At 40.5% G+C, this 13,158-nt stretch overlaps 3 protein-coding genes and 1 long non-coding RNA gene across 5 annotated transcripts; 3 read left to right on the top strand and 1 right to left on the bottom strand.

Annotated features, from left to right (window-relative positions):
* Window positions 1-2,051: 2,051 nt before the first annotated feature.
* LOC139195213 (uncharacterized) lies at window positions 2,052-2,383 on the top strand. Its single transcript, XR_011579853.1, has 3 exons — window positions 2,052-2,114; window positions 2,182-2,257; window positions 2,341-2,383. It is a non-coding gene; the product is annotated as an uncharacterized lncRNA (long non-coding RNA).
* Window positions 2,384-4,102: 1,719 nt separating this feature from the next.
* Window positions 4,103-4,906, top strand: LOC103425972 (em protein H5). The gene is made up of 2 exons (XM_008364071.4): window positions 4,103-4,321; window positions 4,589-4,906. The coding sequence occupies exons 1-2, from the start codon at window positions 4,189-4,191 to the stop codon at window positions 4,753-4,755; spliced, it is 300 nt and encodes a 99-aa protein (XP_008362293.1). The 5' UTR covers window positions 4,103-4,188; the 3' UTR covers window positions 4,756-4,906.
* A 2,679-nt stretch (window positions 4,907-7,585) lies between these two features.
* Window positions 7,586-8,419, top strand: LOC103426305 (em-like protein GEA1). Its single transcript, XM_029098983.2, has 2 exons — window positions 7,586-7,709; window positions 7,798-8,419. The coding sequence occupies exon 2, from the start codon at window positions 7,880-7,882 to the stop codon at window positions 8,231-8,233; it is 354 nt and encodes a 117-aa protein (XP_028954816.1). The 5' UTR covers window positions 7,586-7,709; window positions 7,798-7,879; the 3' UTR covers window positions 8,234-8,419.
* A 118-nt stretch (window positions 8,420-8,537) lies between these two features.
* Window positions 8,538-12,426, bottom strand: LOC103425992 (chlorophyll synthase, chloroplastic-like). 2 transcript variants are annotated; one of them, XM_008364094.4, is made up of 15 exons: window positions 12,000-12,426; window positions 11,751-11,795; window positions 11,562-11,650; window positions 11,274-11,361; window positions 10,907-10,992; window positions 10,727-10,813; window positions 10,573-10,638; window positions 10,403-10,486; window positions 10,233-10,294; window positions 9,838-9,913; window positions 9,687-9,749; window positions 9,523-9,604; window positions 9,276-9,352; window positions 9,064-9,111; window positions 8,538-8,847 (listed from the first exon to the last, which is right to left on the bottom strand). In XM_008364094.4, the coding sequence occupies exons 1-15, from the start codon at window positions 12,103-12,105 to the stop codon at window positions 8,785-8,787; spliced, it is 1,122 nt and encodes a 373-aa protein (XP_008362316.1). In that variant the 5' UTR covers window positions 12,106-12,426; the 3' UTR covers window positions 8,538-8,784. The 2 variants fall into 2 exon arrangements, with proteins under 2 accessions (XP_008362316.1, XP_008362312.1); XM_008364090.4 differs by having other exon boundaries at window positions 11,562-11,653; window positions 12,000-12,224.
* Between the last annotated feature and the right edge of the window lie 732 nt (window positions 12,427-13,158).

Here is a 13,158-nt window from a genome sequence, read left to right as displayed (position 1 = left end):
TTCATTAAATTGGATTATTATCAAATTGGATTATTCATTAAATTGGATTATTCATTAAATTGGATTATTATCAAATTGGATTATTATTCAGTAATATTAGGTTTTATTATTCCATATTATTTGTATAATTACTTAAATTTTTACAATCATTTTCATTACTTCGTATTTAATTCTTCTGTAGAATAACTTTATTATTTAGGTTCTCTTATTTTATCAAAAAATAATTGTCTAATTTTCATGAAAAATAAATATAGGTACGTTTAAGATGTCCAGTGGAGTTACTAAACGTGATCCAGCTTGGGAACATGAAGACCCAATAGACGGAAACAAACATGGCACAATTTGCAAATATTGTGGTCGGGTAATGAAGAGTGGCAGAGTGACACGACTTAAGTACCATCTTAGTGGATTAGATCCAGTAAAAAATGTCCAACGATGCGATAATGTCCCCCCAGAAGTGAAGGCATTCATCAACACATTATTAAAAAATAAAAAATAGCAGAAGGAAAAGATAACACATGGAATGGAAAATATTCGAGCTGGGCTACGAGGAGAAGTCATTGGCCAAGCGGTTGACAGTGATGATGATGACGATGAGGACGAATGTGATGATGACATGGGACCTAAAGAACGACGCAGTTTGAAACAAGCATTACGTGCCTCCAAACAGTCAGCATGGGAAAGAGAACACCTTCATAAAATTCCTAATAGAACACAAGGTTCCGGGACAAGTGGTGGTGCACAAATGAGACGGGGAGGTAGTCTTAGAGAATCACAACCAACACCACCAATAGCCCCAAGTTTATATAAGTCATCCAAAACACGTCAAAAGAGTGTTTGGAGTTATTTCACTGGAGGTAATGTGAAAGAGGGAATGGGGCGTCTAATTAGCAAGTTCTTTATCTATGAAAATGTCCCTGCTGAGAAAGCATCATCACATCATTTCAAAAATATGGTAGTGGGATGTCAACAGGCTGGTGTTGGAGTACAACCTCCCACTCCCTATGAGATAAGAAACAAATATTTGGATATGGAGTATAAAGACATTGGCGAGTATGTTAACAAGTTGAGGTCAAAGTGGGAAACTAATGGTTGCACAATCATGTGTGATGGATGGACCGGCCCGACCAGATTGTCTATCATAAACTTCATGGTATACTCCAAGGGAAAGACAATTTTTTTTAAGTCTGTTGATGCTTCAGACCATATAAAGAACTACAAGTATATTTACAAATTATTGAGGGATGTAATCATGGAGGTGGGAGAGCATAATGTTATCCAAGTCGTGACCGACAACGGTTCTGCATTTGTCAAAGCTGGAAAAAAGTTAATGAAGCATCATAATGTGTTTTGGACATCATGTGCAACACATTGTATTGATCTCATGTTTGAGGCAATGGGGAAGAGAGGAATGTTGCTACTGTGGTCAAAAGAGCTAGAACGATCACAAATTATATTTACAATCACGGTTGGTTGTTGGCAAAGATGCGTGAATTTTGCAAAGGAGAAATTATTCGTCCAGCTACCACTCGATTCGCCACCAACTATATTGCATTAGACAGCCTACTTAAGAAGAAAGCAGGGTTGAAGCAACTATTCACTAGTGACGATTGGGCCAACCACAATTTCAGCCGCTCAAATGCAGGTCGTATGGTGGAAAGTATAGTGCTTGATCATGCTTTTTGGACTCAATCAGAACATGTGTGCCAAGTGTTTGAACCTCTTTATAAGGTTTTACGGATTGTTGACACAGAAGTGTATCCTACTATGGGGGCAGTATATGAGTTGATGCGTGTAGTGAATGATGAATTGGAAAGAAAACATGGTGCAAGGTGGGTCATAAAGATAATTGAAGACCGATGGTATAAAACATTATACCACGATTTGCATGCAGCAGGTATAAATTATGTCATAATTTGCAATTCATTTCTTTAGTTGCATAAGTATTATTTCTCTTATTAGGGTATGTGTTTCTTTGAACAACATATTATTTGAATCCTCGATATCAATACAAACCCGGTGTTGGAGATGATGGTACCTTTATACGTGCTGTACATAATGTATACTCTAAATTAGACCCTGCATCACCAGCAGTTGGCCAATTTGGAAATGAGGTACACAATTACTTAAATTATAATAATTACTTTGTTGGATTAAACTAACACGATTTATTGAATTCAGCTAACATGGTTTAAAGATGCAAGAAGAACTTTTGGAGAACCAACATCAATTGCTGCTCGAACAACAATGTCTCCTAGTGAGTGTAAACATATTTCACTATAAGTTTATAATAGAATTTGTTGGAGTTATTAGGCTTATCAACATTGTTTTTCATTGTAGCTGAATGGTGGATCATGTATGGGACCGATGCACCAACTGTGAGAAGGTTAGCAATCAAAGTATTATCACAAACAGCTTCCTCATCTGCTTGTGAAAGAAATTGGAGCACATTTGCACTCATACACACAAAGCAAAGAAATAGGTTGGCTCATAGTAGGTTGGAAAAATTAGTGTATTGCTACTACAACATGAAGCTTCAAATTTGAGATAAGGAAGCAGAAATAGATCATGTCGACCGTGGTGACCCACTAGATGTGTTTGATATTGTTGGTGAAGATGATGATACAGACAGTAACCAACTTTATCAATGGATTAGACCTCTTCATTTAGATGATGATGAAGGCAACCCAGCTCCTAGAGTTGCTGAAGAAGCACGTAATGAAGGGATAAATGTAGAAAGAGTATTAGAGGAGGAGGTGGGATCTAGCAGCGCTGACTCTTTGAAAGAACTTTTGCGCCCAAGACCAAGAAACACTGGAATTCCACATTCTTCCAATCCTACACAACCACAACATCGTGCTGATACTAATGATAGCTCTAATACAAGATCAGGAGACTCACCTACCACTGGATGTGGGAATGATGAAGGATACAGTGGAGCTGGAGGTAGTGGTGGTGGATATGGAAACTATTATGGACCACCACCTCCCGGATATATGACCCCCTTCACTGGTGAGGCAAACTTCACGCATGCAACACAAGATGATGACCATGGCAGTAGGCGGGTAGGACCAGGAATTGGTACCATAGGGAAGGACTATACTCGTAGAGAAAGAGGCAAGGGGATTTTGTCAAGTCAAAAAGATGACTCGTTATCTAGAACTTCGGACTCTGTTGGAATGGGAAGTAGTAACTATGGTTATACTCATAACCAACCATTTCCCTACCCTTCATATCCCATTCCTGTTGGGATGGAATCGAGCGACTCATGGAAACAATCCCAGACTCAATCTTCAAATTATTTTGCTTATGGACAATCTCAACCAATCTCGGATCCATATGGGTGGCATGTTAACAATCATATGCAAAACTATTTTGGGGATTTATTATTTGATAACTACTCTTCACAATACACTCACTCTACACATAGAGATGATGAAGATAGTGAAAAATTTGAACCTCATAGGAACTCTATGTGGTACTAAAGTGTAAAATATTGTACTAATTCATTATATATAAATGATTATGGTGTGTTTAGACTTCTTTCATTAATTACTACATATTTTCTACACTCACAATGTTTGTCAGCTCGCTATATAATCAACTTGATAATGTTAAATCCATCATGCAATGCATTTCCTTCCAATTTTTTGTGATAAACTAATAGATAATTGACTAAATAAACATCCTGCAAAGTTTCAATAAAAATTTCCAAGTTTTTCTTACAATTTCCGTGGTTTCCATGTAATTTTTATCGATATCGATATTTTCCCGATATTTCCATCGATATTTCCGTGTTTTCGGACTACCGATATTTCCGATATTACCGATATTTAATACCTTGTTCTTAAGGTGGGTAGTGGATATGCATGAGGCTGATATGATCATCTCCTTGGCAACGGTGCGACCGAGTTGAGCAATGGACTCGTGTCCTTCTTACTGCAAGTCAAACAACCGTTTTGACAGAGCAAAGCAGATGCGTGGCATTACCCCAAACCTCTAGAGCCCCCCATCAGCCACGTTCGCCCCATCACATGACACATCCTCCTCTCTCTGCCTCCTCATTCACCTTCCAACCCTCCCTCTATATAACCCTGATTTCCCTCCAAACAGCAACGAATACCAAAAAGAGTGTTTACTTCATTGCATCAAACTTTGTGAGAACAACTAGAGGTTGGAAATTAAGAAATGGCGTCGGAACAGGAAAAACAAGACCCCCAGAAGAGAAATGAGCTGGACGAGAAGGCAAGGCGGGGAGAGACCATCGTGCCCGGTGGTACTGGTGGCCATAGCCTTGAAGCACAGGAGCACCTTGCTGAAGGTAACTAATTCATTAAATTACTCGTCTTTCCACTTCTGCCGCGAGAGAGAACTTTTCATGCACATATTATGTTATATGCAAGGGTAGCAGCATCTCGAGACCTGAAAGTAAACAAAATATGGTAATTTATGTGGTAGTGAGTGATAAGGGTTATATATGTGTGTATGTATATAAATCCTTATTTAATACTGCTACCGTTGCATTCCAGGTGAAGGTAAGTTTCGACATTTTAGTTACTCAGTCTGAATTTTTGTGTGTGGTGATTAGGGCGGAGCCGTGGAGGGCAGACGAGGAAGGGACAGATAGGGGAAGAGGGGTACCATGAGATGGGAAAGAAGGGCGGGCTGAGCACCACTGACAAGCCCGGAGGAGAGCGTGCTGCTGAGGAAGGCATCAAGATTGACGAGTCGAAGTTCAAGACCAAGAATCGCTGATCATGATTTTGAAGCAGCATGGGTGGCTCCCAAAACTCCAAACCCTCTTTGGTTTTTGATGTTTCTTGCTACGTCAGTGTCTGTAACATAAAGTTATACCAAGGAACAGTATTTTGCTTATTTTTCCCTTGTAGTAGCTAGTGTTACCGATAGTGTCTTTTTGCATAAAGTGGTAGCTAGGAACGGTGTTTTGCTTATTTTGCCCTTGTAGTAGACCACTCTTGTAATCTCCTTCTTGTTTAATTTTCCTCAAGTCATCTGTTAATGGCATTTTCCCGTGGTTTCCGTTTCCATAATATGTTTTCTTCATACGTCCAAGCCTTTTTTCGTGTGCAACAAAATTTTGCTTGTAGCTGTCGGGGAATTCTTGAACGAACATTGTGTATGAGGAGAGATTTTTTAATGTAATCGGTACACATGGTAGTACATTATTTGTTACTAAATAAATTGTGAGATATATGTGCTAAAAATTTAATAAATTAAAAAATAAAATTTCCTATCATTTTTATTAAAATACGTGGTGTACCACTTGTATTTCTGTCACAACTAAATCGTATTTCTAGAGACAGTTGGAGAAATTTTGAATATTTGACGAGCTAATACTCAAAAGAGGGCTTATTACTTACACAAGCATGCATGCTTCCGTCACCACAGAAAAATGTCATCTGCAGCATTTGCTGTTAATTTTTTGACTGAATTATTTTCGTCCTTTTTTCCTTGAATCATTCAGCAAATATTCATCACATGACTCGAAAAAATCCCAATCAGTTGGAAGTTTAAACCCTCTTTTGAAACCTTTGTAGCGCATTACAAAGGCAAAGGCAGAAGAAATTTGAACACATGACTGCATGTTTCATACATATGTCTTCTTATCTCGTCAAACTCAGGCGACAATACACAGAACACGGTATAAAATATGGATATGAGAGCCTCCTAACGTTGAGGAAGATGAAAGGAATTGAAACGACACTATTTAAACAAGTGTGGATTTGATAGTGATTAGAGACGACTATTTGTGAATCAGGAATGGGTTCTGGTGTGGTCCAAACCCTAGATGAAGTATTGGTCGAAGTCGAAGATCAGGGTTGATCTCTGGTGTGGCCGAGTCTTAAGACGAGAAAGAATTGTTCCGAGGATTATGATTGGATTCTGAATCTGACTTTCCCAACGAAGATTGAATTAATATTACATGACTAGTTCAGAATTTTAGTTCTGAATCTTGTCTTCCGATTTTAGAACTCAAGGCCGAAGATTGAATGAATTACGTAAATAAGACTAAGTTCACAATTTTAGTTTTGAACTTTGTCTTTTAGAACTCAAAACCGAGAGTGTTTCCCCCTCGACCGAAGTTGCTCGATTCATAAGTCAGCAGCACAATCTACCACGTCATTATATTAAGTAATACTCACTCGACCGAACTATATTAAGTACTACTCACTCGATCGAGTTCGGTATAGAATTGGCACGTCCGTATCAGTATTAAAGTTGTTAAATAATTCTTAATTACTTCGACTTGTGTGTTACGTAGACTATAATTGTTGGTGCAGTATAAAATAAGGATATGAGAGTCTTTATGATGAAAGTAAATGAAACGGCACTATTCAATATAGAAAACGCATTTATAGAAAGTGTAGATTTGAGAGTGACGACGATGTGAGTAGAACTTTTCTTTAAAATTTATGTTAGGGATATTCTCGCTTTAATTGACTACAATATACATAATACACTGTAGCAGCACATTGCTTCCCCCTATGGCGTGAAAAAAAGATGTGGAATTATAGCTGTGATGAGCCATGAAGCCATGGACTCGTGGCATTCTCGCTGCAACTTCTTCACTGACAAAACACCTACGAGCCTACGAGGCATTGCCCCAAAGTTCCAAATCTCCGCATCTGCCGCTTTTACCCCCATTACGTGTCACCTCCTCCTCCCTTTGGCAGTCCTCACTCGCCTTCCATCCCTACCCCTACCCGTTTGAAAACCACCATTTCCATCAAATTTAACTCAAGAGTTTGTGGGATTAAAAAGAAAGAGTGAGAAACAGGAGAAAGCTAACTTCTATAATCGAGTTCGGTGATATTTTTGGTATATGAGATGCTATCACACGTAAAATCATACTCGATTCGACGGAATCCTTTTGATCTTAAAGGGGATCTTCTATAATTTCGCACGTGAAATGACATCCGAACATGAAAGGCGAGACCCTGGGAGAAGGCAAGAACTGGACCAAAAGGCAAGGCAGGGAGAGACCGTTGTCCCCGGTGGAACCGGCGGCAAAACCCTCAACGCTCAGGAGCACCTTGCTGAAGGTAAATATTAAAACATGCACCCTGAATTACCATTTACCATGTGTGGTTTTTTGTACCTGGCTAATGATGCGTGTGCATGGCCCTGAAGGACGCCACCGTGGAGGCGAGGCCAGGAAGGAGCAGCTGGGAAGTGAAGGGTACCGGGAGATGGGCCACCGCGGAGGCTAGGCAAGGAGCAGCTGGGAAGTGAAGGGTACAGGGAGATGTGCCACTGTGGAGGCGAGGCGAGGAAGGAGCAGCTCGGTCATGAAGGGTACCAGGAGATGGACCACCACGGAGGTGAGGCAAGGAAGGAGCAGCTCGGTCATGAAGGGTACCAGGCGATGGGCCACCACGGAGGCGAGGCGAGTAAGAAGCAGCTCGGATATGAAGGGTACCAGGAGATGGGTCGCCATGGAGGAGGTGAGGAAGGAGCAGATTGGACAGGAAGGGTACAAGGAGATGGGCAAAAACTGACATCTGAACATGAAATCCTTTGAACTTAAAGAGATCTTCTATAATTTCGCACGTGAAATGACATCCGAACATGAAAGGCGAGACCCTTGGAGAAGGCAAGAACTGGACCAAAAGGCAAGGCAGGGAGAGACCGTTGTCCCCGGTGGAACCGGCGGCAAAACCTCAACACTCAGGAGCACCTTGCTGAAGGTAAATCTTAAAACATGCACCCTAAATTACCATTTACCATGTGTAGCTTTTTGTACCTGGCTAATGATGCGTGTGCATGGCCCTGAAGGACGGCACAGTGGAGGCGAGGCCAGGAAGGAGCAGCAGGGAAGTGAAGGAAAAGGAAGGAGCAGCTGGGAAGTGAAGGGTACATGGAGATGTGCCACCGTGGAGGCGAGACAAGGAAGGAGCAGCTGGGAAGTGAAGGGTACGGGGAGATAGGTCACCGCAGAGGCGAGGCGAGGAAGGAGCAGCTTGGTCATGAAGGGTACCGGGACATGGGCCACCGCAGAGGCGAGGCAAGTAAGAAGCAGCTCGGACATGAGGGGTACCAGGAAATGGGTCGCCATGGAGGCGAAATGAGGAAGGAGCAGATTGGACAGGAAGGGTACCAGGAGATGGGCAAAAAGGGCGGGCTCAGCACCAAGAACAAGTCGGGAGGAGAGCGTGCTGCCGAGGAAGGCATCGAGATTAACGAGTCCAAGTACAAAACGAAGAGCCGCTAATATGGATCGTTAACCAGTGCTTCCAAGCTCAAGGCATCCGACTTGTAGTTTTTGTTATTAGGGTTTCTAAGTTTTATTAGGGTTACGAAGTTTGGTTTCACTAGGGTTGTAGGAGTGCACGGTGTATACTGTCTTTGTCCTTGGTATGTGGTTGTAGTAAGAGTGCTTGTTGTCCAAGTATGTTTTCAGCGTCGGAAATCAAACACACGCCGCGTCCTCTTTGTATCTAAACCTGGGCTTGTCCAGCTATACAGCTACCATCATCGGCGCCGCATGGGGGATTGGGAGAAGCAAGAGACAGTGCTACCGAAGAAGGCCTAAGTTGTGTTTGGGATATTTACAGCAGCTACCTCCATTTGAGAAGGCACTAACCAAAAACAGATGATAATTCTTAATCGTCGGCGTCAACATAACTTTGCTACTACAAGTGAAGAAGACATACTTTGACATTGATACTTCTACCTGACTAGCATAGCACTGTACCAGGTGGTCCTGTAATTTTCGATCTCTCTCTCTTTTCTTCACATCCTTTGCTCAAGTGCTTCAAAATGTTAATGACTTGTCGCCAACGCTGTCACTAAAAGACCGAGCACAAGAAACGGCTGCGCACTCGCCTGGAACACACGCAGAGCAAATTTCAATATCTCATTCTTCGATGGTACAAAATTGGATATTTAAGTAGGGGTTTGAAGGAATGAAAATCCTAGAGCATATCAATGGATAACATAAATTGCGGAATTTAACGGCTGAACATGCGCTCAAGAATCTAATGGAATTAACGGATGAATCTGAGCCATTTAGAAGGGCAATGTAGCCTCTTGAAAGAATACCTGATATTTAACATCGTACTTGACAGGGTCTTTGAGAAAGTACTTGAACTGCACAGCACAAATTGCATAAACAAAGTACTTATGAGCTATGATGTCTATCAAAATCTGTCTTATAAAACCGGGAAGAGAAACATTTAAGATTTAATATAAAATTAGCATAAGATTACGGTCACCATTCAGCAGAATCAACAGTCTTTGAAAAAGAGATGTACCTGGAAAAAGACTTGGGGAGCTATCAAAGCAAGGAGAGCTAATGCATAATATGGTTTACCAGCCGCTAGCAGATAACCTGCAAACCAGTCAATAGACGGCACGATGAATCGTCTTCATTTGTACGATTAACTCTAATTTGTATTCGAAACTATCACAGGACGATCGGAACTATCATAAACAACACAATCCAAAGGTCAGATAATCAAGCAATCAGCTTCAACGGTCTGCTTAACGAAGATAACATACCAGCGACCGATAACTGAGTGATGTCAATGGCGCCAACACAAATCCATTTGGCAGTTTCAGAACCAAAAGCTACAGGGAGTGACTGCAAACAGGATTGCCACAAATAATGTTACGTTTGCTGCAACTAAGATTGTTAACAGTATTGTAATAGAGAAGATTAAAACCTGAAGCCCCAGTGCTCTATCTCCTTCAACACTTTTAAAGTCGTTTACAATAGCAATTCCCAACTGAAATGTGGGAAGAATAAATATGCAGTCAGTTGGACTGGAGCATGCTATGTAAGCACATGTTAAGATGCTTCTTTCAGATACATACCCCAGCTATGCTGTACAAGAGTGTGAGGACGATTATGTCGGGCGTAAGGGTCCCAAATAATGCCTGACCAGCCCACCTATCAATAAGAGATTGAACTGAAATCCATTACCCAGCACTATGGACATCAAAACAGTTTCTAACATTCAACCAAATCATATGAATTTATTGGTCGCGGTTCTTGAATAGACTTTAAGACTGTTATAACAAGACTCCTAAGAAGTATCCAATTACGTGAGCGAGGAAAGATAATAAACAATTAATTCAATGCATTTCTTATACAATTAATATCAATCTGAATTACAGAAGGATCCCTGAATCAAGAGTTCTTGACCCTTTATATGAAAGATCTAATTCTTGTAAGTTCACAAAAGAAAGATAAGGCAGGGAATACGCACCATGGCAAACTGATATAACTTGCACCCAGGGCAAAATTTCCAATCCATCCGTTTTGTTTCAGCTGCAAGCAATAACCCATGAAGCACAGTCAAGGCTTAAGCAAAGTTTCTTCTCGAACATCAAACTAAGCAATTCGTTTGATTTGTGATAGGTGGGGGGAAAAAACTACCTTTAAAGGTGGAGCGGAATAAATGTACGATAGCAAGGATCCACCCACAGCAAGGTAAAATAATATTGGGAATTTATGTCCTGCCTGAAAAGGACAGCTATTCATGATTGACATCTGATCTAAATATTTGAAGGTGTAAGAAAGAGCCAGTCCATCATGCGAATACTTACCCACACATCTAATATGCCAGCGAAACTAAGGCCTCCTAAAAGCAGCACCCAGATTTGAGTAATAACCTGAAGAAAAACAAAGAACCAGATTGAAAATGCAATCTTCACCAAAGAATTTTTATACAATAAAGCAAAATACAGCTAGTACCCTTACCTCATTCTCAGATATTGCCCCTGAGGGAATTGGACGATAAGGTTCATTAATTGCATCGATCTCTCGGTCATACCAGTCATTTAGTGTCTAAAGAAAAGGCCATGGAATTATTGGACTATAAAGATCTCATCAAACAAAACCAAAAACCGAAATCAACTTTCCATCCCAAGTAAATCATACCTGGGTATAGCCAGTGAGCAAAGGGCCAGACATACACATGCACATTATTGATTTAGCAACATCCTCAAAAGTCCAATGAAAATTTCCTGCAACATGAAAAATTTCCTCAAAAGCAATTCATGGACAGAGGATAAGCATATAGGGGTGATTTTCGGTCAGATCCGATCAGAAACAAGCATTCCAATGCCAATCCAAAAACCTTTCCGGAATCAAATATTTGTTCCAATTTTGGAATTTAGGATTATCGAAATTTATCAGAAATTTCGGAGTTGGTTTTATCTTGGAATTTTCAGAACATGATTCGGATCTCCTACATTTTACAAGAATGAAAAAAAATTTCATTGACCACTTTTGCAGACGAGCATACCAGAAGCAGCAGCTCCGCAAACTACTCCCCATACCAGTGGAGGCCAAGTTACAGGCTTTGTCAGCTGAAGACGAATCTTCCACTTGTTCTGCACAGTTTAACTCACAGATCAACTCCTGTCTCACATTTCTTGCCACTATGATCCTATCAACTTAATATCCACTAAAAAAAGCATATTAACTTCTAGCATCATCTGAGGAAACCCACATTATGCAAAAACACCAACGCACATAGAGAGAAGGTACTCAAGCTTTGAACTTGTATACTAAACTAACATTGATGACTTACAGTTTCTTGAGAAGCTCCTTTAATCCCAAGAAGCTGATTGACGCTCGAGCCGGCTTTAGCCGGTGCCTTATCCGGCACTGAAGATTCAACTGCTAAACCAAAATCTCATTATAATCCACTTTAATTCTATCAAATTTGACTAAAACAAATCGAAATGTAGAATCTTTATAGTTTAATATCATTAAAAACCTTCGTTGGTATCGGTCTCCGCAGCCCTAACCGTAAGCCTCCTTCCTGAAAATTTCAAAAATGTCAAAAATTTTAGAAATCTCAACCAATAAATCTCACTTGTCAATAGATTGCTGAAGGAAAATTAAACCGAAGTTAAATTAAATTAGGAACAATTGAATTGGAAGATAGAAAAGCAATTCGAACGCTGTTCATCGGGAATTTGAATTTCTCGGCAACCAAACGGAGCGTAACAGCAAGTGGACTCACTGGTAAACGAAACCGAAACCGGCGCGAAGGCGGACTGAGTCGGAACTCGGTTGGCGTTGAGGTTCGATAGGCTAATAGACGACACCATATTGAGTACGGACGCCATTGATGGAGCTGTAAGGAGCTTACTGGCGGAGCACGGAGAGAGAAGAAGTGGAAGAGCTACTGCACGGACTAGCCGATAACTCTAGTACCTACTACCTACTACCTACTACCTACCTGTGAGGCTGTGATAAATGTTTGTCGAAGGTGAGAAAAAGAGCGTCGTTCCGGTGTGATGTGTGTACGGAGTTTAATCTATGACTGCTTACGTGGCGGATCGGACGAGGCTGATGTGATAAATTCTTGGACGAAGTACCATAACCGTTGATGCGCTCTGTCGTCTCAAAGTTAATAGTTAAAGCTATTTTTCCAGAAATTATAATTTACTGTTGCAACGCACTCGCGGAACAAGGGCGTGGAGCAAACAAGGCCGGCTGGCGTGGGCCCGTTGCAGCAGCTCCAATGGAAGGGAACCGGATCCTCTCCAGATCAGAAACTAAGCATGCTGAACAATAAATCAGGACTCTTGAAATTTAATCCAACGGTTACAATTATTATAACTTTTAAAGAACCTCTTGTCTGTAACCATTAGATCAAATTTCAACAGCCTAGGATTTTTTGCTCAACATGCCCAGTTTTTGGGGATTCAAGGGGGATCCGGTTCCCAATGGAAGAGCCAATTGCTCTATGACGTGGTGCGATGAGATTTTTTGGATTTCAATAGTATGATGATCTGCAATGTTGAATTTAAATGGTAAACAAATTTAAAAATTCTTATCGTTAGTCCACGTAGAGCTTTCTGGTATGTCGAATTCAACAATAAGAAAAATCAAATTCTGGATTAATCAGACATGTAAAAATGGAAGAAAAAAAAAGAATGAAAAATAGAAAATTTGTAATTTTTGTAATTTTAAATTCCCAACCATTTTGTTAATTCGCCACACAACAACTCAATATTTATTTTTCCTAGAAACTCCTATATTTGTTTTCACTTTTCAAAACCTTTTGTTATTAAAAAAAAAAAGAGTGATAGGTCCAATTGGTCGGAGAAGAAGTTTTATATGAGGCTTTGATGTGTGTTGCTCATGACCCGTTCACAAAAAATAAGATAAAAGTA

This window comes from Malus domestica, chromosome 04, assembly GCF_042453785.1.
Source record: "Malus domestica chromosome 04, GDT2T_hap1".
Classification (NCBI taxonomy): Eukaryota; Viridiplantae; Streptophyta; class Magnoliopsida; order Rosales; family Rosaceae; genus Malus; species Malus domestica.
The sequence above is the reverse complement of the archived record's forward strand: the minus strand, read 5'-3'. Positions and strand labels throughout refer to the sequence as shown.

Excerpts from the sequence above, each read along its gene's own strand:
- LOC103425972 (XM_008364071.4), top strand. The coding sequence starts at position 4,189 with ATGGCGTCGGAACAGGAAAAACAAGACCCCCAGAAGAGAAATGAGCTG. Across the intron at positions 4,322-4,588 it reads ACAGGAGCACCTTGCTGAAG|GGCGGAGCCGTGGAGGGCAG; the intron begins GTAACTAATTCA and ends TGTGGTGATTAG.
- LOC103426305 (XM_029098983.2), top strand. The coding sequence starts at position 7,880 with ATGGAGATGTGCCACCGTGGAGGCGAGACAAGGAAGGAGCAGCTGGGA.
- LOC103425992 (XM_008364090.4), bottom strand. The coding sequence starts at position 12,105 with ATGGCGTCCGTACTCAATATGGTGTCGTCTATTAGCCTATCGAACCTC. Across the intron at positions 11,654-11,750 it reads GGAGACCGATACCAACGAAG|CAGTTGAATCTTCAGTGCCG; the intron begins GTTTTTAATGAT and ends ATTTTGGTTTAG. Across the intron at positions 9,750-9,837 it reads TCTTGTACAGCATAGCTGGG|TTGGGAATTGCTATTGTAAA; the intron begins GTATGTATCTGA and ends CCCACATTTCAG.